At 45.4% G+C, this 21,008-nt stretch overlaps 1 protein-coding gene across 9 annotated transcripts in view; it reads left to right on the forward strand.

Moving 5' to 3' along the window:
* CSDE1 (cold shock domain containing E1) overlaps positions 1 to 21,008 on the forward strand; it is a 1,051,746-nt gene that overhangs the window by 220,592 nt on the left and 810,146 nt on the right. For 5 of the 9 annotated variants that reach the window (XR_013594894.1, XM_078644375.1, XM_078644374.1 and 2 more), the window contains one exon: positions 10 to 102. The exons of the other annotated variants lie outside the window; for them this stretch is intronic. Coding sequence is in view for 4 of the 5 variants with exons in the window: in XM_078644375.1 (XP_078500501.1) it covers positions 10 to 102 (93 nt within the window). In the remaining variant the exon portion in view is untranslated. The remainder of the gene's footprint in view (positions 1 to 9; positions 103 to 21,008) is intronic. 9 annotated transcript variants of the gene reach the window in all.

Raw genomic sequence — 21,008 nt, forward strand, 5'->3', positions numbered from 1 at the left:
GACCGGTAGGTTGTGTGCGCTGTTCCTCACAACTTAGAGAGTAAATCTCCAGCTGCCCCGGGTCAAAGTCCATCAGGGAGTGTATGCTACGAACGTAATGGGGTAAAACCTACATTTTATTTAAACCTTTTTTTACTGATCATCAGTTTGGTCTCATTTTGAAAAGCTAACACCTGTGCAGTCTGAATTCTAAATTTGCAATTTTCAAGTAGATTTAAGTTTTTTATTGCGCACTCTTCTACTAACAAAAGTAAGAACTGCTATCTGCTCTGTTCAAACCGTGGTTACCAAACTGTTTTGTTCGTGGCCTTGTCTGCAGTTGTGACGTTTCTAAATTCATTTGGAAAATGTACATTACTTTTCTGTACAGAGCATCTTGTACGGCTCAATTTCTTAAGACTGAGACAAGCTAACATTACTGTTCACCTTAAGGAATCATAAACATTAAGAGTTTTGCTTGGGATTCTCTAGTGAAAACCCTTCTGCTTGCGCCTTCCTTCACGACACGCAGTTTGGAAATCATTGTTATATGTTTGAAAAGTTGTATTCCAGGGCATATTGGACCCCCCCCCCCCCCCCCCTAGTGTACCATAAGCGTTTTTAACATTACTAAAGTGCTGCATGGCTAGTCTGTAGTCCGCAAATATCAAACTTGTGCTCCCATTCAGACTTGCGTTGTGCTTGCTATTGGCATTGCAGGATCATCTCTTACTTTGCACGGTTAGGTTGGATCTGTCACTACAATTCCTAGATTCAGAGCCCCCACCAAAAAAAACACTGTCCTCCTCCACAGCTTGATCTTGTATCAGCAGCTTTATTAGGTTGTAGAGTGTAGGTTTTACAAACTGTGTTGGTGACACCGTGAGTACGCTCACCCCCACTGTAGCTGTGAGCCCTAAGACAGATGTTTGTAACCCTTATTATACCCTTCACATTTCCATGCAGATCAGAGCAGGAACCATACAAGATGTAAGAACGTGTTGATCCTTACCAGCAGATCCACTTCCAAATGAACTTCTTTCTTTAAACATACCCTCTGTCTTGGAGATCCTTCTTTTGCGTAAACGTGATATTGATAGAAGTGACTCTTTTCTCAATGTTCTATGTGGTTCCCAATTTGCGTAGGGCTGTCAAAATCGAGCAGTAATTTTCACAGGGTTTATACCTCTGTCCTGACCATCACTAGTAGCCACCTTGTCTTCTATTTAAAAATAATATCCTATGGTAAAGTCCTTAATTTAACCCATATGCTTTTTAAGGCCCTCCTGCGACACCACATGCAAGATATATTGTATATAACGAGGGGCTTGCAACCCATTCATTACTTACCATTTGTTGGCTTCATTGTCACTCTTATTTGCTGCCTTCTAATTGGCCAGTATGTACTGGCTTGACTACCTTTTCTGTTGAAGCAAGTACTGATTGCTTCAGCTAGATAGCTGTTCTGCTGATTGCACTGTGATTGAAGTAATACTTTTTATAGTCTGGTATGACCGCGCAACTGTGGCAAGACAATCGGGTGAGTACCACTAGAGTAAGGCATTTGCTTCCCTCAAGTTGGGAACCAGGGCTACATATTTTGATTAGACTGAAGTAGTCAGCGTCCACACAGATGTAATCGTTTTGTTTATCTATCCAGCTGTGAGTTCGAACTTTCAGGGGCACATCCAGCATTATAATGCTATAATCTCCTTCGGTGCGGAGGACGGCTCTGTGCCATCTTCTGCACCAGTCCTAGATTGCGTAGGACCTCTCGAGGCACTCCTCGCACAAGAGGCAGGAAATCTCTCCTGTGCAAGCACCAGAGGGTTTTCTTTTCACTTAGTTTAGCACCTAGAGCTGGGGGGGGGAGAGCTTCCCCAGCAGCCTGAGGCATTTTTTTGTATGTAATGACGATGGCTTCATTACATTGAAAGTGAAATGAGTAAATGTAATTTTCATCGCATCAGTGCTCGGAGGCATATCTTAGTCACCGGAGCACTGATTGGACTGGAGAGGTGTCATTCGAAAGGGGAGTATCTCCCTTTTCCACTGATACCTTTCACAGGAAGGCGATTCCTACAAGTAGGGATCCACACACTAGGCTCCCAGGGAATATTTGTAGTGGGGGGGACTAGCCCCCTGGCAATGGGCAAATAGCCCCCCCCTCCCCCTTTAGGGCCAAAAGTCTTTCTGCTCCCCTAGGGACAGAGTAGAGATTCTTACCCACACAAATCAAACCAGGGTCAAAGAGCCGCTCCGCGAGACTCCCATTGACCTTGGTTTGATGCTTCCCTGTCATGTGCACTTGGCCCAGCCTCACAAGTGAGTAAGTATTTTTATCATAATAAGGAGAACGCTGGGTGGTAGGAACTGTTTGGATTCCTGCTGATTGTGGAAGTTTACATCACAGAAATGAAAGAAAAATGTGCACATTTTAGGCAAAGTTGGAGTTTTGCAGGGCACTGTGGGTAAGAAACCTTTGTGAGTTCCACGTGAGGCATACCACTCAGCACCCCCTGGATGTCTATTTTTCAGAAATGTCTGGGTTTGATTGGTTTTCCTGGGTGACCGTCAATCCCTGGCCAAAATAAAACACCCTCCCCTCATTGCCAAATAAGATCATTTTTGTGATAGAAAATGTTGATGTCTCCACATTGTGTTTTGCGGATTTTCCTGTTGTGGGCACTAGGTCTACCCACGCAAGTGAGGTACAATTTCAATCCATAGACTTGAAAGAATGGTAGGTGGTAGGAAATTAGTTGCTTCCTGCAGAATCCAAAACTTTCCAACACAGAAATAAATGGTTTGTTTTTTGGTCAAAGTTTGGGCAAGGGAATCTGGAAAGAAACAACTTGGTGAGAGCCATGCAAGTCATTCCATACTGGATTCTCCTAGTTGTATAGTTTTCAAAAATGTACAGGTTTGCTATGTTTCCATAGGTGCCGGCTGAACTTTTGAGTGGAAAAATGTGCTGTATCCATGTTGTGTTTTGGGACGTTTCCTGTCGTGGGCACTAGGCCTACTTGCACAAGTGAAGTACCATTTTTTCAGAAAACATGTGGGAGCATAGAATAGCAGGATATTTATTATTACCAATTGTATTTCGGTGCATGTTGTGCCTTCCAAATGTAAACCAGTGTGTAAGAAAGAAAGCATTTTCAAAAATGCCTTAATTTATATGATCGTAAGATTACCCACAAATTCAGAGGTACACAAATAACCACTGCTCCTAAACTTCATATTTATGCCCATTCCAGAAATATATTTCCTTGATACATATTTTTCACCTCACATATTTCAACATATCAATTAGTCTTTGCTCCGTACACAATGAAAAACCATTGTGTGGTGTAGCTTTGTTGTTGGCTCTGGGTACCTCTGGTTCTTGGAGAACCCACAAACCCTATAGATCCCCACAACCAAAAGGGTCTAGTGAACGTTATGGTACATTACTTTTGTAAATCGGCCATCGTGAAAATGTTACAGGTGAAAACAATGTCACAAATGGCTGTTTTCTCCTACCAGATTTCAATATTTCTTTAGGTTTCTCAAACTCAATGTTGGTATATTTTGGCTATTTGATCAGTCCCCTTCAGGGGAATCCACAAACCCTAGGCACCTTTTGGCTATCCCAAATATACAAAAAATGGCTTAGCACTGGAAGGGGAAAGTCCTAGCAGCGAAATAGTTAATCCAATTCAATGCATTTAATTGTAATGCTCCACATTACCATGGGACATTAATTCAAAGTCGGACCTAATGGTAGTGCCAATGCTTGTATTTTTTCTTCTTTGCTGTCGTCCTTGGTGAACCTCTTTCCATTTGTAGCTATGTCTTACTGTGCACCCGCAATTAAACGAAGCCATTCTCTCCTTTGAAATTAATGTTTGCAACAGATGTTACTGCTTCCAAATGTATTTTCACCAAAACATGGACAGAATAGCTTTTTTATGTGATTGGATTTGTTTTCTCCCAGTGTAATATTTTTGTTTTTTACCCATGGGGAGATTAATCGATGTGTGCAGAATCTGTTTGGCAATAACAATGCGCTGCTAAATTAGAATGGTAACGTTTTCTAAGTTAAAACACCAACGATAGGTTGTTCACGCCTGGGCATTGGAAAAATGAGATTTCAGTGGTGACCATCTGTCTCTGGTTGTTTGGTGTAGTATTAAATCTACTCCATTGAATGCACATCGTAGTAAGTTATCCACACCAAGGAGGAGATCATGTACTTAGGAAGAGACTTCACTCTTTGTCTAGACACATTTCTCAACAATCCATTCACTTGTTCATAGAGTCAATCAGTCAACAGATATTTTCCAAACTGGTCACCTCTCTCTAGGAATTTGCTTCTTGTTGTGAAGTTTTTTTTAGAGGAGCTGCAAAAAGTAAGGTACTAATTCAGACAACCCATCCTACTACATCTATCAAGGCACTGCACCACAACTTAACCTCAAGATGGTAATACCTCTGGGTCCCAGCATATTTGAACCAGATATGAAGATGTTTCTCACAGCTTCGCTTAATCTGCATCTCCTATTGCTACAGTAAAAATAATAAGCCTCCAGAGCAAGATTAACTCGAGCTACGTTCAATAGACCACCAGGTGATTTTTGTGGTTTCTGCAGCAAGAGGGGAGATTTGGGTAGGAAAGTCTGCATCACTACTGCAACCACAGTGCGAGCAGCAAGTGCTACTGCCGCTTCCTGCAAATATATTGGATCTCTGTGGGATTCTCTACAGCTTGCAACTAAGGCATTCAAGAGGTACATTAAGTTATGATAGTCTAATCAAGTAATAAGTTCAGTGGCTGACTTCTCTGGCCTTGTTGCTTTTTGCTATTTTGCTGGGCTTGCCATGCCGCATTTGTCACTGTCACTTTAAAGTATTGAACCAGAATTTCAGTGTAGAATTTGTAACCTCCCTTTTTTATTTATTTTTTATTTTATTTTTATTTATTTTGAAAGTTTTATATAGCGCGGACAAGATCCTTGCAGATATCAGAGCGCTTTACAAAGAGGAGTACATGGGGGAGCATGGTTAACAGATAAATCAATAGGTCAATTAATACAAATAGGTGGCAACTAAGCCCAACATGACATGAGTACAAAATGGTACAAATAGGTGGCTACAAAGCCAAACATGTGAGTAATAAGACAGTTCATACAAATAATCAAAAGGGTCAAACATGTAGTATAGATCGGTGCAGAGTACTAACCGTGGTCAGGATAATAGTTCAGGTGTATTTAGCTATGAGGATAGCTTTTACTTCATTTTTAAAGAGTGTGGTGGAGGAGATAAGCCTGTTTTCGGGCGGGAGAGAGTTCCAGATCCTAGGCGCCATTCCCGAGAAGGAGCGCTTGTATGTTTTTTCCTTCCGGAATCTTCGAGGTTTCAACAGAAGATTGTTTGTGCCTCTGGTGTTTCTAGCTCCTCCAGAGATAGTCAGTTTCTGAGCGAGGTATCCGGGTGAGTTTAGATGTACCGCCTTGTGTGTCATGCAGGCGATTTTCAGATGTATTCTGGCTTTAAATGGCAGCCAGTTCAGGGATTTCAGGTCGGGGGTAATATGGGAGTGTTTTTTTGACCCAGTGATGAGTCTCGCTGCAGCGTTTAGAGAAGCTCTTAGGGGTGCGGTTGTAGTTAGGGGGAGTCCACAGAGGGCGATGCTGCCGTATTCAATTCGAGGGATGACTAGTGCTTGTACTGCCGTTTGGGAAGTCTTTGGCTGGGAGGTAGGGTTTAAGTTTCCTCAGAGTGCTGATCTGGAAGTTTGATCCCTTTGTTGCCTTGCTGATATGTTGCTGCATGTTCAAATTGGTGTCGAGTGTTATGCCTAGGGATTTTGCTGAGTCCACGATGGTGGGTTGGACATTGAGTGCGGTTAGGTCTTTAAGCAAAATTTGAGTGGTGGAGACCTTCGCTGGAGGTGAGATCAGAAGGAACTCTGTTTTCAGGGCATTGAGTTTGAGATGATTATCTGCCAGCCAGGATTGGGTGCATCTGATCGTTGAGTTCTGGAGCAAGATGTCCTTGGGGGACTGTAATTTGAGATAAAGTTGGGTATCATCTGCGTACATGTGAAAGTGTACCTTGGATGCTTGTAGCAAGGTGGTGAGCGGTTCCATGACTAGGTTGAACAGAGTTGGGGATAGAGAGGATCCTTGGGGGACACCTAGCGTTACGGGTATTGGCGAAGACATCAGGTTGTTACTCTTGAATTTCTGCGACCTGTTGTGAATAAAGGAGGTGAACCACTTGAGAACAGTTCCAGATAAGCCCATTCTTGTGTTTAGGAGCTCAAGTAGATTCTCATGTTTAACGGTATCAAATGCTGAGGAGAGATCAAGAAGGATGAGGAGGCAGGTGTTGTTTTGGTCTAGCATTTGAAGTGCGTCGTCAGCCGTTTCTGTACTGTGCCCTGCTCGGAAGCCTGACTGGTGCGGGTTGAGGAGATCAAATTGCTCAATGTGTTTAGACAATTGTAGTTGTGCGCATTTTTCCAGCAGTTTGGCGAGAGTGGGAATATTGGTAATGGGACGGTAATTGTTGAGATCAGAGGGGTCGGCTGTAGGTTTCTTTAGGAGGGGTGTGACCTGACCAACTTTTAGGGAGTCAGGTATGCTTCCTTGTTGGAGAGAGCTGTTGATAATTTTAGTCCAGAGAGGGATAAGAAAGGGGGTAAAGTCTTTTACTGCTGCAGCAGGAAGGGAGTCCGTGAGGTGATTGGATGGTTTCAGGGTGCTGAGCAGTTTGCCAATTTCTTCTTCTGAGTATGTGCCAAAGGTTGACCATGTGGCATTGTTTTTTGGTTCAGTGGCTGCTAGGCACTGGGGTTTGGAGTAGAGGCTTGCGTCAATGAGATCGCTCTTTATGTTGTCAGTTTTTTTGGTAAAGAAAGCAGCGAAGTCTTCACAGGATGGTGCCTCACGCGCAGTGATTAGTGGTTGGGGTTGATCCTTGGATTGTGATCTGATTAGCTCAAACAGTTTTCTCGGACGGTTTTTTGCTTGGTCGAGCTGGAGGCTGAAGAAGTCTGATTTTGAGCGTTTTATTTTCCTGAAGTAGGCGTTTCTCTTTTTCTTCAGATTTTTTAGGTGCATTGCAGAGGGAGCTGATCTCCAGGTACGCTCTGCCATTCGCATGTCTCGTCTATCTTCATTGAGTCTCCCGTCGTACCATGGATTAGAGATTTTAGTAGAGGCTCTTTTTAGCTGCATAGGAGCAGCCTCATTAATTATAGAGGTCATAGCGTTGAGATAGTGGTCAGTCAGTGTTTGAACTTCCGTATCGCCTGTCGGTGGCAGTAAGAGATTGCACCTGTTAGGGGGTAGAGAGCCTGGGTTGAGTTTTTTCATGTCTCTTTTCCAGACTTTGGGTTTGGATACTTGAGCCGGGTTAACTTTAACTTTTTCATTGATAAAGAATGTGACAGTATGATGATCTGACCAGTCACAGGGTTGGATAGTCGAGTTGGATAGATTCCTCTTTGGAGATGATCAGGTCGAGGATAGAACCTTTCTCGTGGGTCGGGCTGTTGCATATTTGGGTTAGGTTGAGGGCATCGAGGAAGTTTTTAAGACTATTTACCACCGCGTCCTTGCAATCATTCCAGTGGAGGTTGAAGTCACCAAGGTAAATTTGGGTGAGCTGCCGTCCGGAATTGGTTGTGATCATCTCCATGATTTGTTGGGAAAAGGTGAAGTTGTCCCTGGGTGGGTGGTAGATGCTGTGAAGAGAGCATATCTGTTTGCCCTCACTGATAATGTCAAGGCAGATGTATTCCCAGTTTGTTGGGGATGGTAGGGAGGTAGAATTGACTTTCTGCACAGAGAAATTATTCCTGTAGATGCATGCGATTCCACCACCTAATTTGCCTACTCTGTCTAGCCTGATAATGTGGTAGTTGGGAGGAACCAGAATGTCCATTATAGGTGTCGAAGATTCAGTTAGCCAGGTTTCGGTCAAGATGAGTATGTCAAGGTCCGTTGATAAGATGAGATCAGCAATAGCGGCAGAGTGTTTCGAGGCCGATCTACAGTTGAGGAGAGTGCATTTGAGACGAGGTGTGTTGAGAGTGGTGGACGGTTCTAGAGAGAGAGGGACTTTTCTAAGGTTATTGGGGATGGAGAATCTGCTGTTTAGTGTGGGGGGTCTAAAGGGATTTGAGTGTATCGTGGGAATGTTGAGGTGTGGGGTCATTGTGTTATTTTGGGGGGCTGGGTCATAGGAGCGGAGAAGGGTGAGTGTGTCGCGGTCAGAAGTAGAGTTGAGGGTGCGACGAGGGCGATTGTTGCGATTGCTAGCTGGGAGTGAGGTCAGGTTGGGGGAGAGTTGAGTGAGAGAGTTAGTCGGAAGGGTGGGGGACCCGTTGGGCGAGGAGGTGTAGTTGTGTGAGGGGTTGTAGGGAAGACAAGGGGGACGAGGGGACCCGTTGGGCGGGGAGGTGTAGTTGTGTGAGGGGTTGTAGGGACGACGAGGGGGACGAGGGCAATTGCTGCGCCTATGGACAGCAATTGACGCCCTGTTTGGGGCGTGTTGAGTGAGGGAGTCAGCTGGAGGGGTAGGGGACAAGTTGAGAGGGGAGGTGGGTGCAGGGTGTATGAGGTGGGTGGCGAGTAGTTCCTTGATGTTGTGTATGTCTTCTTTGATCTGAGTAAGGGTGGCCATGATGATGTCCATCGTGGGGTAGGTGGTGGAGGTGGGGGCGGCAGTCAGAGGTGACTGGCTGACTAGGGAATTTGTGTGCAGGTGGGTGCGTGGGCTGGTGTTCGAGGAGGTATGCGTTGTGTTGGTGTACGGGGAGGTGCTAGGGGGGAGAGATGTTTTGGGCGGGAGGTGTGTGGATGAGGTAGGGAGGAGGTTGGCGGTATGAGTGAGGGTATTGGTGGTAGGCGGGGGGGTCAGGGTGTAGGCTGGGAGACTGGTAATCGTGGTGGGGGAGCAGGAAGGGTAATGGGGGCTGAGAGTAGGAGGGGAAATGGGATGGTCCTGTTGTGGGGAGGGGGAGTTGAATTAAGAGAGGAGGTGTGTTCTGCGTGGTTAGTTAGTGGGTAATGGGGGCTGAGAATGGGGGGGGATGAAGGGGGGGATTTGTCGCAGTGCGTGTTGTTCTGGTGCTGGACTATGTTAGGCGTGTTGTGTGTGAGAGCTGTGCTGTTAGGGGTGAGCGGAGTGATGATGCCCGCTGTAGGTGTGAGAGGAGTGTTGATGGTGTGTGTGGAGGTCTGGGTGTTGTTAAAAGGGGTGGGGGTGTGAGTGGTGTAAGAGGGGGAGCGATCTGTGTTTGAGGCGTGTGCATGGTGCTGAACTGGGCTAGAGGGGTTGTGGGTGGGAGATGGGCGATCAGGGGTGGTAGGTGTGTCCCTGATTGAGGAGTATGTGGCTGTGAGGTCATGGTTGGTGGGACTGGAGGGGATATGAGTGTTGGACCGCGAGTGGGAGAGGTGCTTTTTGAAGGTGGGGAACAAGTTGTCTAGCAGTTCCAGGTTCCTGTCTGTGGATTGAGCTAGGACAATCCCGTTATTGTAAATGGTGATGGTGGCTCTGCCTGGAAAGAGTTGGGATGGTGTGATGGAGAGAGTTAGGCTGTGAGCGGATTTCCTGGTGGAGGAGACGGTGAGTAGGGTGAGGAACGCTTTTCTCCATTGAGCTCTGCGTGTGGTATGGAATATGATATCAGTGTTCTGGGATCCAGTGACCGGTGAGAAGTAGGTGTCAGCAAAGGGGGTTTCAGGGTGTGACCTAAGGAAGATGTGTTTAAAGCGTTTAGCGGCTTTTTTGGTGAGTGACGGTGGGTAGTTGATTTTATATGTGTGATTGCCGATCGGATCCATATTGCGATGATGGTTTAGGAGGGAATGGGGGAGTGCAGTGTAGTGGTACACATGTGCAGGAGAAACAAATACATACGGTAAGTTACGCAGTGCAATAGTAGTACTAGTGATCAATCATCATAGTCCCAATGTAAGTGTGCAGAGAAACATATACATACAGTAGGTTATAGAGTACAAAAGTGGCACTAGTGATCAATCAGCATAGCCAGGATATACGAGTGTGCAGTATATCAAATACATACGATATTACAGTATAGCAAATACATATGATATTACAGAGTAAAGCAAATATATACGGCATTACAAAGTACAGAAGTGAAGTAAAATACTGGGAAAGGGTACAGATGCAAGTATCAAGTTACACGGATCAAAAGTGACCCTAAGGGGCAGAGGTGACACTAGTGATCAACCAGAGATATATGGATCAAGACTGGCCCTAGGGGGCAGGGGTGTAACTCGTGTGCAACCAAAGATATATGGGATAGTAGTCGGTGCCTTAGAGAGAAGAGTGAAAATGGATGCAGGTTGTATAACTGTGCAATAGTGCAGGATATGACATGTAAGATGTAAAGATAGGGATAGAAGTAGGTTACATTAGGTGTATATTAAGTAAGAGGTAGCAGTCTGTAGGAATAGGAGTAGGTTACGTTAGGTTTATATTAAGTATGAGGTAGCAGTCTGTGCCTAACAGGAGCGAGAAGGTAGGAAAGGGGAGTAGGTTACGGAAATGAGCAAAGTAGTGCAGAATACAAGTGCAGGTCTAATACTGATAGAATATAGAGATAGGATCCAGATACAACAATTTGCGTGAGTCAAATCTCAAGAGTCGAAAATGACATTGGTTATCTAACCAAAAAATATGAGGTAGCAATCTGTGCATTTACAAACGTTCAAAATACAGGTAAAAGTGGCACTAGTGAGGAACCAAAATATATGAGGTAGTAAACTGTGCAATACAAATGGTCAAAATACCGTTATAGGTATAATACTGCAATGATATGCAAACACTCTTTCATATATAAAGTAGCAATCTGTACATCACAAATGTTCAAAATAAAGCTAGGAGTGTAATACTGCTATGATGGCAAAACGCTCTTTCACATATGAGGTAGTAATCTGTGTATCTTTGTATGGCCCAGATATGTATGAGATGCAACAAACGAAGTGTGAGTTAGAAACCTTTGATACTGTAGGTTAAGTAAAGAGCCTTATATGCGTGATTGTTCTTAACAGAGGGTTCAAATCATCCCTTCACTCCTTGACTGCACTACTCTGAGAACGGGGTGGTAACATTAAGTACTTAGTCATTTTGTTGGAGTTCAACAGCATAGCAGTCCCAGTACACTTGTGGTAAATGGCAATAACTGTACTAGTTTCCCAGTATATTCGTACTGCCAGAGTCCAAGAAAAGGCCTTGCAGATAGCATAGAAATTCATATTGACTTGGAAGTACGAGAGAAGGAATCGGACTTCCTAGTGGGAACATACAGTGATTTATGGGTAACTTTAAGAAATGGCGATGTTCAACAAGATGTTTTAAGTGGCATAAAATAGACTAGAGAGAAGCTCGAGTCAGCTTTGATATTATTCAGAACCTGTCGGCTAAAAAGATCCCCCTTTATTCACAGTTGGCCATCTTAAATTTTAGGCTATGTGTATTACCCCAAACTCTTGGTTTCACTGCTAGAAGACTTATGCTGGAGATGTACCTATCCTGCAGCACCTGTATGCCACGTATTAAACCTGGTCTTCTGCCACCAGCCCCTAGATTTACCCACACCCTCCTACCACCCACCTACCCACACTACCCTCTTTACCATTCCTCGCCCCTCAAAAAAACTATTACCCACCATAGTCTGTATTTGCACCCCTCACCAAATTGGCAAAAGAAAAAAACGTGTATCCTGCCTCTCTCACTTTAGGCCACTGTTTACCCCAGACCAAATATGTAAAAAAATAAATACCCGACATCCTCCAACCCGCTCACACGACCTTCTGTCTCATACCTCACCATCTGAAGCTATACTTTATGTTCTGTGTTGGAACAGGCAGCTCCTGCTAGTGCAGCCTGAAATTCCCTTTGTCACAATAGTGGGATAACACGTTTGTTTTCCAATGCATTGAATAGCAGGATTTACAACTATTGGCCTCCCAAGGACCTCGACATAACGATATTGCATGTTTCATGTTACCCAGTTTAGCTTTCTACTGTGAAGTTACTTACAATTTCGGAAAACGGGGAAATGTTAACCCAGTAAAACTATGTCCTGAGAGGAAACAAACCTGCAGCATATGGACTATTAGTATAAAAAGGCCCTTTAGAGACACACATGGCGACTGAATCCAGATCCAACAGGCAGTGCTCAAGAGATGTGTGTCCCCTTTGGTACAAATGTGACTAACCTCACTGCTTTTAATTTATCCATTTCCAATTCGACTTTCATTTTGGGATGACGTATACACTAAACGTTCTAGAAAAAGCATACCAAAAGCCACAATATGTGTGAATAAGTGGTATTAGTTGGGAATAAAATTAAATCGCATGTTTGTAAAGCTTAGATAATAGGAAGGTAGAAGGCTACATGGTTGCTTACTGCTGCCATTGCTGGTTTTTGCCCTGAAGTATGAAGTGAGATGTAAAATAGCTAGTGCACTAGACATCACTGTTTTGCAAACAATGTAATCTTGCATTGGAGAGAAAAATAACCATAGCTTATTTTATTTTGAAAGTTTTATATAGCGCGAAAAAGACCCTACGGGTATCAGAGCGCTTTACAATAAATGTGTATAGGTATAACAAATCAATAAAAATAAGCAAAACAATAAGAAAAAAACAAGAAGCTAAATATAAACACGGCACAAGTCGAACATTATGAATAGGCAGGGGGGCGCTCTATTTACTGGTCTGCTCTGCTATAGACCTCCATCTAGCCCTATCTCAGCTGTGGCAGGGCTGATTGAGCTAATCCTTGATTTATCCACCTCACGTTCAAGGTTAATGGTACTGGGAGATTTTAATCTCTGGTTAAGCGGCTCTGGAGAGACTGCGCTTACAGACCTGACCCAGACCTGCCTGAGTATTCAGCTGCAGCAGCTAGTTCTTACCCACACCCACGTAAAGGGCCATATACTGGATCTAGTTTTTGCAGATCCAGAGTACGTAAATGTACGTAACATCCTGCCCCAATGCTGGACAGATCACGCGCTGGTGCTTTTCTCCCTTATGCCCAAGGTGGGGCAGGGGAAAAATAGGAATCTAGGTGGGGTCAAGAGTACCAGACAATGGTCAAAACTCCTGAGTCAGTCCCCTCTACCTTTACTACTCTTCGAGGGTTTCACCCTAGAGGAAAACGTAGACTTGAGCTACGAAAGATTCAACCAACGGATCGTGTCCTCACTAGACTCCATGGCCCCTTTACGGAAAATCAGAAACAGGCCGACTCCGGCTATGCCATGGTTTTCCGAGGAGTTGTTCCAACTTAAACTCCAATGTAAGCGGGCCGAGCGTACCTGGAGAAAGAACTACTCGGACTCCGATCGGGCTCTCTACAAACAGGCCCTGTCCATCTACAAAGCACAGATCAAAAGTGCGAAGGCCAGGTTTCTGGAAGAGTCTTTGCGGGTGGCAGTAAACAAATCACAGACCTTGTTTAAAATCGTGAAGGACCTGTCATGCCCTGCTACCGCGGCCAATGTTCTCCCCGCATCTGTCTCTGTGTGACTCATTGGCGCAGGCCTTCGAGGATAAAATCGCAAACATTTTGAACAATCTTGGCGTTACATCCAGCGGTAATCCTCCAAGAGGTAACGAACTGCACCCTGAGCCGATCACAGAAATAATCCCCAGCTTTGCCAAGTTGGACTGTTTTCCATCTCCCACCTTTGAGGAATTTATTTCCTTGGCTCACAGCGTGTCGTCGGGATCACCTTTGGACCCGCTTCCACATAAACACTGGAAGCTGTTCCGGGAAGAACTTTTCCCTCCACTGTTTGCCATTTGTGATCAGTCCCTGGTTTCAGCACGGGTACCAGACTGCTGGAAATTGGCTGTGGTTTCCCCTCTTCTTAAAAAGGATACCTTGGACCCGGCTTGCCCAGCAAACTATCGACCTATTTCCTTGCTCCCGTTTCCAATAAAAATCCTGGAAAAGTGGGTTACAAAACATCTGTTGAAGTATCTGGAGACCGGGTCCTGCCTGGATGAGTTAGACGATCTTAGGACGCGAGCCGACCATGGAAGAGCAGCCTTTTTAGTGCTGCTCGATATGTCGGCCGCGTTCGACACAGTCAGCCATGAAATTCTGATTAAAAGACTAGAGGAAGAGGGGGTGACAGGCCTTGCTCTGAAGTGGCTGACATCATACCTTGGAAATCGTCATCAGGTAGTGTCATTGCCACCTTTCAAATCTGACATCAGGAAAGTGGAGCAAGGGGTCCCACAAGGGTCGGCCATCAGCCCTATCCTCTTTAATTTATATCTGCGGCCTCTGGTTGCGTTAATTAGACCTTTCGGCATAGCGGTGACGAATTACGCGGATGACACTCAACTTGTCTTCTCGCTTGAGGGCAAGGAAGCAGTGACGCTGGACACCTTCCACCGATGTATGCTCGCAACTGCTGATTGGCTGAATCAGAATTCGTTGCAGTTTAACAGCTCTAAGACAGAAGTCTTACACTGCACTACTGATCGCGTCCCTAGACCTCTCCCGTCGGACTTTTGGCCGCTTTCCTTCCAGAGCACGTCTGTGTCTGCCACCTCGGTCCGTAATCTGGGAGTGATGTGTGGGTCTAACCTCCAACTGGATGCAGCTGTTAATAAAACAGTGAGTAACTGTATGGGACTACTTCGAATGCTGAGGAAGGTCCTTCTGATGCTTCCCTTGGACAGTAGGCCAGAGGTGGTGAGAAGCATTATTGTAAGTCGTTTGGACTACTGTAATGCCCTTTTCCTTGGAGCACCATCTACTTTGACAGGAAAACTGCAACGGGTGCAGAATCTTGCAGCTAAATTAGCGTTGGCTCGTCGCCGTTTTGACTCTTCATCCCAGGCACTAAGGGACCTTCATTGGTTACCGGTCCTTCAGCGGATTGATTTTAAATCTTTATGTTTTGTATTTAGGGCCCTCCATGGACAAGGCCCAGTGCCACTACAGAATGTTTCATTGGTACACTCCGTCCAGATCCCTTCGTTCGACTTCTGCTTACCTTGCTGTGGTGCCTAAAGTTTTGAGATCGCGACTGGGCGGCTGATCTTTTAGCTTTACGGCAGCCAGGTTATGGAATGCTCTTCCACTAGGATTGAGAAGCACGAACGATCTCAATTCTTTTAAGAAAAATCTAAAAACACATATTTTTCCTAAGGCTGGGATACACTAGCTCCTTTAAGTCAGCATGGTGCGAAGCAGGTTCCTTTTTAGTCAAAGCGCCAGGATACCCGTTGGGTGACAGACATGCGCTATAAAAGAGTACCAATACATACATACATAAAGCAGAGTGCATTACAATAAATGTGTATAGGCATATCAGAACAAACAAAATAAGCAGGACTGTAAGAGTAAAGTCAAAATGCTTAATACATGAACACAGGACAGATCAAACATTATGGGTAAACAGGACAATATTTATTGGCTATAAAGACAAGCATAGAGAGAAGGGAAAGTCAGATAAGGTGCAAGACCGAACCGGTCAATATTGAAGGATTATGGTAGAACATTGATGATAAAAAGTCACAATGAGTGGAATAAAGTTGTACATATAAAAGATAAGCATTCGATTAGTAGTTAGCCTAAATGGAATAAGGGTTCTCCACTGACAAATAAAGCAATGTTTATGTAAATTTTGCCATAAGGATGCCTTTTACTTCCAGTTTGAAGGAAGGGATGGATGGAAGGATTTTGTCTAATTTCTGGTGGCAGGGCATTCCATATCCTGGTGTCATTCCTGAAAAGGAACGATTATACGTTTTTTTTCTTCTTGAGTTTTTGTGGTTTCAGAAGGAAGTTTTCCGCACTTCTTGTCGATCTTGATCCTCCAGAAATTGTGAGTTTTTGTGTGAGATAACTTGGTGCACTATGATGTAGGGCCTTGTGCAGCCAGTTTGAAGATTTCAGATCCGGGGAGATGTGGGCCCTTTTTTCGAGCCCGTGATGAATCTCGCTGCGGCGTTGGTGGAGGCTCTAAGAGGAGCTGTGGAGGTTTTGGGAAGACCGCATAACGAGACACTGCCATAGTCCAGCCCCGGTAGAACTAAGGCCTGCACCGCTAGCTTGAAGTCATTTGGGGGTAGGAAGGGCTTAAGCTTCCTTAGTGTGTTGATCTGAAAGTTATACCCAGTGATTTCGCCGAGTCCGCAATGGTTGGTTGAACATCTAGTCATGTGAGGTGTTTTATCAGATTGTGCATAGTGGGGACTTTGGCGGGGGAGCAATGAGGAGGAATTCAGTTTTTGAGGCATTCAGTTTGAGGTGATCTTGAGGTAGAGTTGGGTATCGTCTGCATACATATGGAATTGCACGTTGGATGTTTGTAACAGATCGGTAAGAGGTTCCATGAAGAGGTTGAAGAGTGTAGGGGATAGTGAGGAGCCGTGTGGGACTCCTAGCTTGACCTGAACTGGTTTGGACAGTGTGTTGTTGATCTTGAATTTGAGTCTGGTTTTGCCAAAATGAGGTGAACCAGTCGAGCACTGGACCTGAAAGACCCATTCTGTGTTTTAACAGATCTAACAAGTGTTCATGTTTGACCGTGTCGAAGTCTGAGGAGAGGTCTAATAGGATGAGGAGACATGCTTTGTTACGATCAAGGAGTTTTGAAGTGCATCATTGATGTGTGTCATAGCTGATTCCGTGCTGTGATTTGCACGGAAGCCGGATTGGTGTTTATTTAGGAGGTTGAAGTGGTCGATAAGTTTTGTCATTGGCCCCCGTACAGCAAGCTGCGGAGAAGGCACCCAATAAGCTAGTCAAAGACATTTACAAATATCCTCCCTGGTCACAGAGACCGATGTGGTGGCCCTAGCTCAGTAGACATTGCAGTTACTTTAAAAGCAATCCGAAAAAAAGTGGAACATATGGGAAAACAGTTCAAAAAAAGCAATTACTAAAAACTATACTGATTTTTCCGAAGGTAATGATTGCCAGTCGTGAGGTGAGATACTTCCAAGAACTGTGAGTAATGTTCTTAAACTAGTGTTGAATACAGAAACGATCAATAACTTCACCACTTTCATCAGATCAGAGAGTTTGCCACCTGCTGTTAAAGGTGTAAAATCCACAACGGCCCTCCTATGAGAAGTTAAAGCACTGATTGAGAAAGAAGCGCTAGGGCCAGGTACCCCGGGAACACAGAGGCCAAAGGGGTATGCAGATGTTTGCAATTAGTTTTAGAATAGCTTTCATGGAGCTTGTGATTTTTATCAAGGCTCATCGATGTTGAACATACTTCACATGTATTGAAGACTAAAATGTCCCTGTATTATATATATATTTATATATATATATATATATATATATATATATATATATATATAGTAAATGGCAAGCATTACCTGTTTTCGGTTTTACCATTAGCAATTGGTCAAGAGATGCTGTTTCTGTTTTTCCCTATCATGACCACCGTCTGGTGAAATGAAATGCAACTGGACACAATCAAGTGATTACAGCTTCTGTTGTACTTGGACTTCACAGTGAATGAGAAAATTACATCCGATTCCCAGCAATGAGACCCCTTTACTGCAAGCTAACAGACATAGCACAAGTATTTGCATTTCCCAGCTAAGTAGAGGATACTATAATCCCTAAAGAAAATTCCATTTAATAGGAGACTCTACACTCAGATTTGGACACGTAATGACATTGTTAGCGCCAAGTCCCTTGTTATATAAAAGCTCATTGAAGAAACAATTTTGCATTGGTCACAGATCCTGAGTAAATGGGATAATTGAGAGGGTGGATAACAGCAGGTCTGTTTTTGCATTGGTGAAATGTGCACAATTGGTCAAAAGGAGGAACATTCGGCCCCAAAACCCAGTTATCCTTTGACTGATGCATTGGTAACCGAATAAGCAACTCTCTTCCAGGGACATACCAGATTGGTGCAATGTAACCGTTCAAGGTGCAAATATTTTGTTTTGGAAGTAAAAGCTGTGGACCTTTCACATCAGCTTTCACAACAATTTTACAGGGCTCAGGACAGAAAATGTAACTAGCAAAGTTCTGTCCTCGGGTGTGGCCAAGCAACATGGCTGACAGGACGTGAGTCTCTGAGCTCCCTGCTAGCCTGCCCGGAGCTCTGCTTAATTCTGCCTTACTGGTCCTTAGACAAGCATCAAAGTCACGCAGCTGTGGGGCTGATGCCCTGTATTCGGGGAGCTGCTCTGGGAGATTGCCTGGAGCCGGAGATCTAGTGAACAAACCTCCATCGGCTAGGCCGCACCGGGGCATTGAGGACCATCTGTCGTGGGAGCGGAGATTTAAGGGAGCAGCGCCTGTGCCTGCACTGTTCTGACCGGCTGTTTGGCAGGAGAAGATTCTTGGAGCTCATCCGGCAGAAGGAGCTGAGAGCGGTGATGACTGAGGGTGAGGCTGGCATCGCAGCCCTGATGTGCTGGCAGAGGCGCAGGCCAGGCTGCATTTGAGGTAGCGGTGGGCTACGGCCGGCTCGGCAAGTGCGGGGGCTGTGACTAACCACAATAGTCCACTACACCATGCCATCTGCCACATCGCATAACTAGGCAAACCGGTGGTAACGATTGGAAAGGGGGGTGGGAGAGGAGGAACATTGAGAGTCCTCTCGTGCAGAGCTTTTGGCTGCCATTCAGGGACCTAGGAAGGCTCTAGAGGACTGCATTGAGACAGTATCAGTAGACGTCAACCTGCTGAGGGCAGATCTGCGGAAAGTAGCAGGAAAGGTAACTGCGGCTGAGGGAGATAGCGTGGACCTGCAGAGTAAAGTAGCGAAGTTTAAACATCAGGTGGCCCAGATGATATCGGCCACGAAGGCCCTGGAGTGATGTACTGAGGATGCCGAAGAGTGTGCTTGACGCAGTAACATCAGAGTGTTGAGATTCCCTGAGTGAGCAAGGGTTGGCAGAGCAATACCTGAATCATTGGGTACGCATGCAAATGCGTCCTCTGGGACGCTCTGAACTATTTGTTATAATTGGGGTGCATAGGGTCCTGGTGCCGCCTCCCCCTCCGGGGGCACAACCGCGAGCCGTAATAGCAACGGTGTTGAACTACCACAACAGAGACTGTATCCTGCGTGCCACCAGGGAACGGCAGGACATCCACTACGAAAACAATAAAATGACTATGTACCCGGACTATACCAGACAAGTTAAAGATCTACTGAAGTCCTTTCTGGGTGCCAAGCAAAACTTACATCACCTAAAGCTGCAATACATGCTCCTCTGCCACGCTAAATAGAAAGTACTGGCGCAAAGCAAGGCCGACTTCTTTGATTCTCCGGAGGAGGTCTGGGGATCCGAGGAGATGCTCTACCCATTCGTGAACAACGTGGCACCCGTTCCAACAAGGGATCCAATCCCAAGCTCTGTTTGATGACGACACATGGCCTGGGTTCGCAGGAGGAGCACAGGTTACTGTGGAAGAGGATGGAACTTTGCAGATAGGAGCTACGGAAGATGGGACCTCGGTTTTGCTGACCATATCTATACCACTGGACTTGAGTGGGATATTAACAGGCTAGGCCTAGTGGTAGACATTGCCCTCAAACCCTGATGGAAGTGGCCTCTGAGCCAGAGGGCGATTGAAGCAAGGGCTGGTCGAACCTCTGGCACTCTGGTCTCATACTTTAACACATGCTGTTTGCGTTGGGACATGTTTGAATGTGGTTGGGGTGCTCCTGAGTGTTGCTAGTGTGAGCAATGTGTTGGCACCAAGAGCTGGTAGGATGCAATGAGGGGCACAGGGGGGGTTGAGAGCGAGAAGAGTGCACAACTGGGTTTTAGTGCTAGGCACTGGTTGGCTTTAGTAGAATGTGTTTGCTGACAAGGAATCACTGATCTGTTAAAGGGTGGGCCTGCTAGGGCAGCCTGTTGTGCGGTGGTTTATTCACCAGCCCCTGTTGGGCTATTAGGGAAGCTGTGTACGTCCTGGCACGAGTATTGGGTGGGCTATCTCGACAACACAGTTGCACGTGTATTCGTGGGTGTGGAGTTTTTTTTCACTATTTTTTTTTAATGTTGGTAAGTACTATGGGTGTGCAGTGGCTGGAGATATTGGGCAGCGTTCAATGGATCTCGAGATGGGCGAGTGCCATGTTGCGACTATATGAAAAAGGAGGTTAGGTTCCTCAGATAGAATGTCCTGAGCTTGAGCACATGTACAAAGCGCCATAGGGTGCTCTCCTTCCTAAAAAGACAGTCACGTTTGCCTGCCTGCTGGAAAAACATTTGGATGACACAGGCCGCTAGAGTGGCGAAAAAGAGTCACATTCCATTCCTCCTATTCTGCATATGCAAGGGACACACTGGTCTGGGTGGCTCGGAAGCTATGTTGACTCTCAAATTTATGGGGCCAATACGTGCTATTGCACGGCAAGCTAGATGGCTGTGACATTGCCATTTTGGATACATATGCCCCTAACACAGATGAACCTGCCTTCTACAAGGCAATGCAAGACTTAATAGCCGCAGAACTTGACGTTCCGCTTGTACAGTTGGGTGACTTCAATTGGTGACTTCAATTGTGTACTCGTCCCTGACCTGGACCTACATCCCCCCCCCCCCCCCCCCCCCCCCCCCCTTTCCCCGGAACCAGCACAAAATCAATATGACTAAAAGGTTGCGAGCAGTAATAAAAGATTGGGCTACTGGATGTCTGGCGGGAAAGTCACCCCACTCAGAAGCTCTTTATATGCTTTCCCCCCCACATATACGCATAGCAGACTGGACAGGGTGAGGAGGCGCCTGCCTTCCCGGAGGTGACCCACTTGGCCCGATTTCTATTGGATCAGGCACCTGTAAGTTGCGTGGTATGATGGAATGCCCCCATCCAGGGACCTCAAAGATGGAGGATGCCTTCTGAAAATGTGGAGGATCAGAAGGGGAGGGAGACACTGTCCCAGGTGTTGACTGAGAATATGATACTCAACTGGAGGGCAACATCCAGTAGTAGTACGGAGTGGGAGGCACTGAAAACGGTATTGAGGGGTGTGAGTATGGGA

The sequence above is a fragment of the Lissotriton helveticus genome, chromosome 5_1, assembly GCF_964261635.1.
Source record: "Lissotriton helveticus chromosome 5_1, aLisHel1.1, whole genome shotgun sequence".
In the NCBI taxonomy this organism is placed as follows: Eukaryota; Metazoa; Chordata; class Amphibia; order Caudata; family Salamandridae; genus Lissotriton; species Lissotriton helveticus.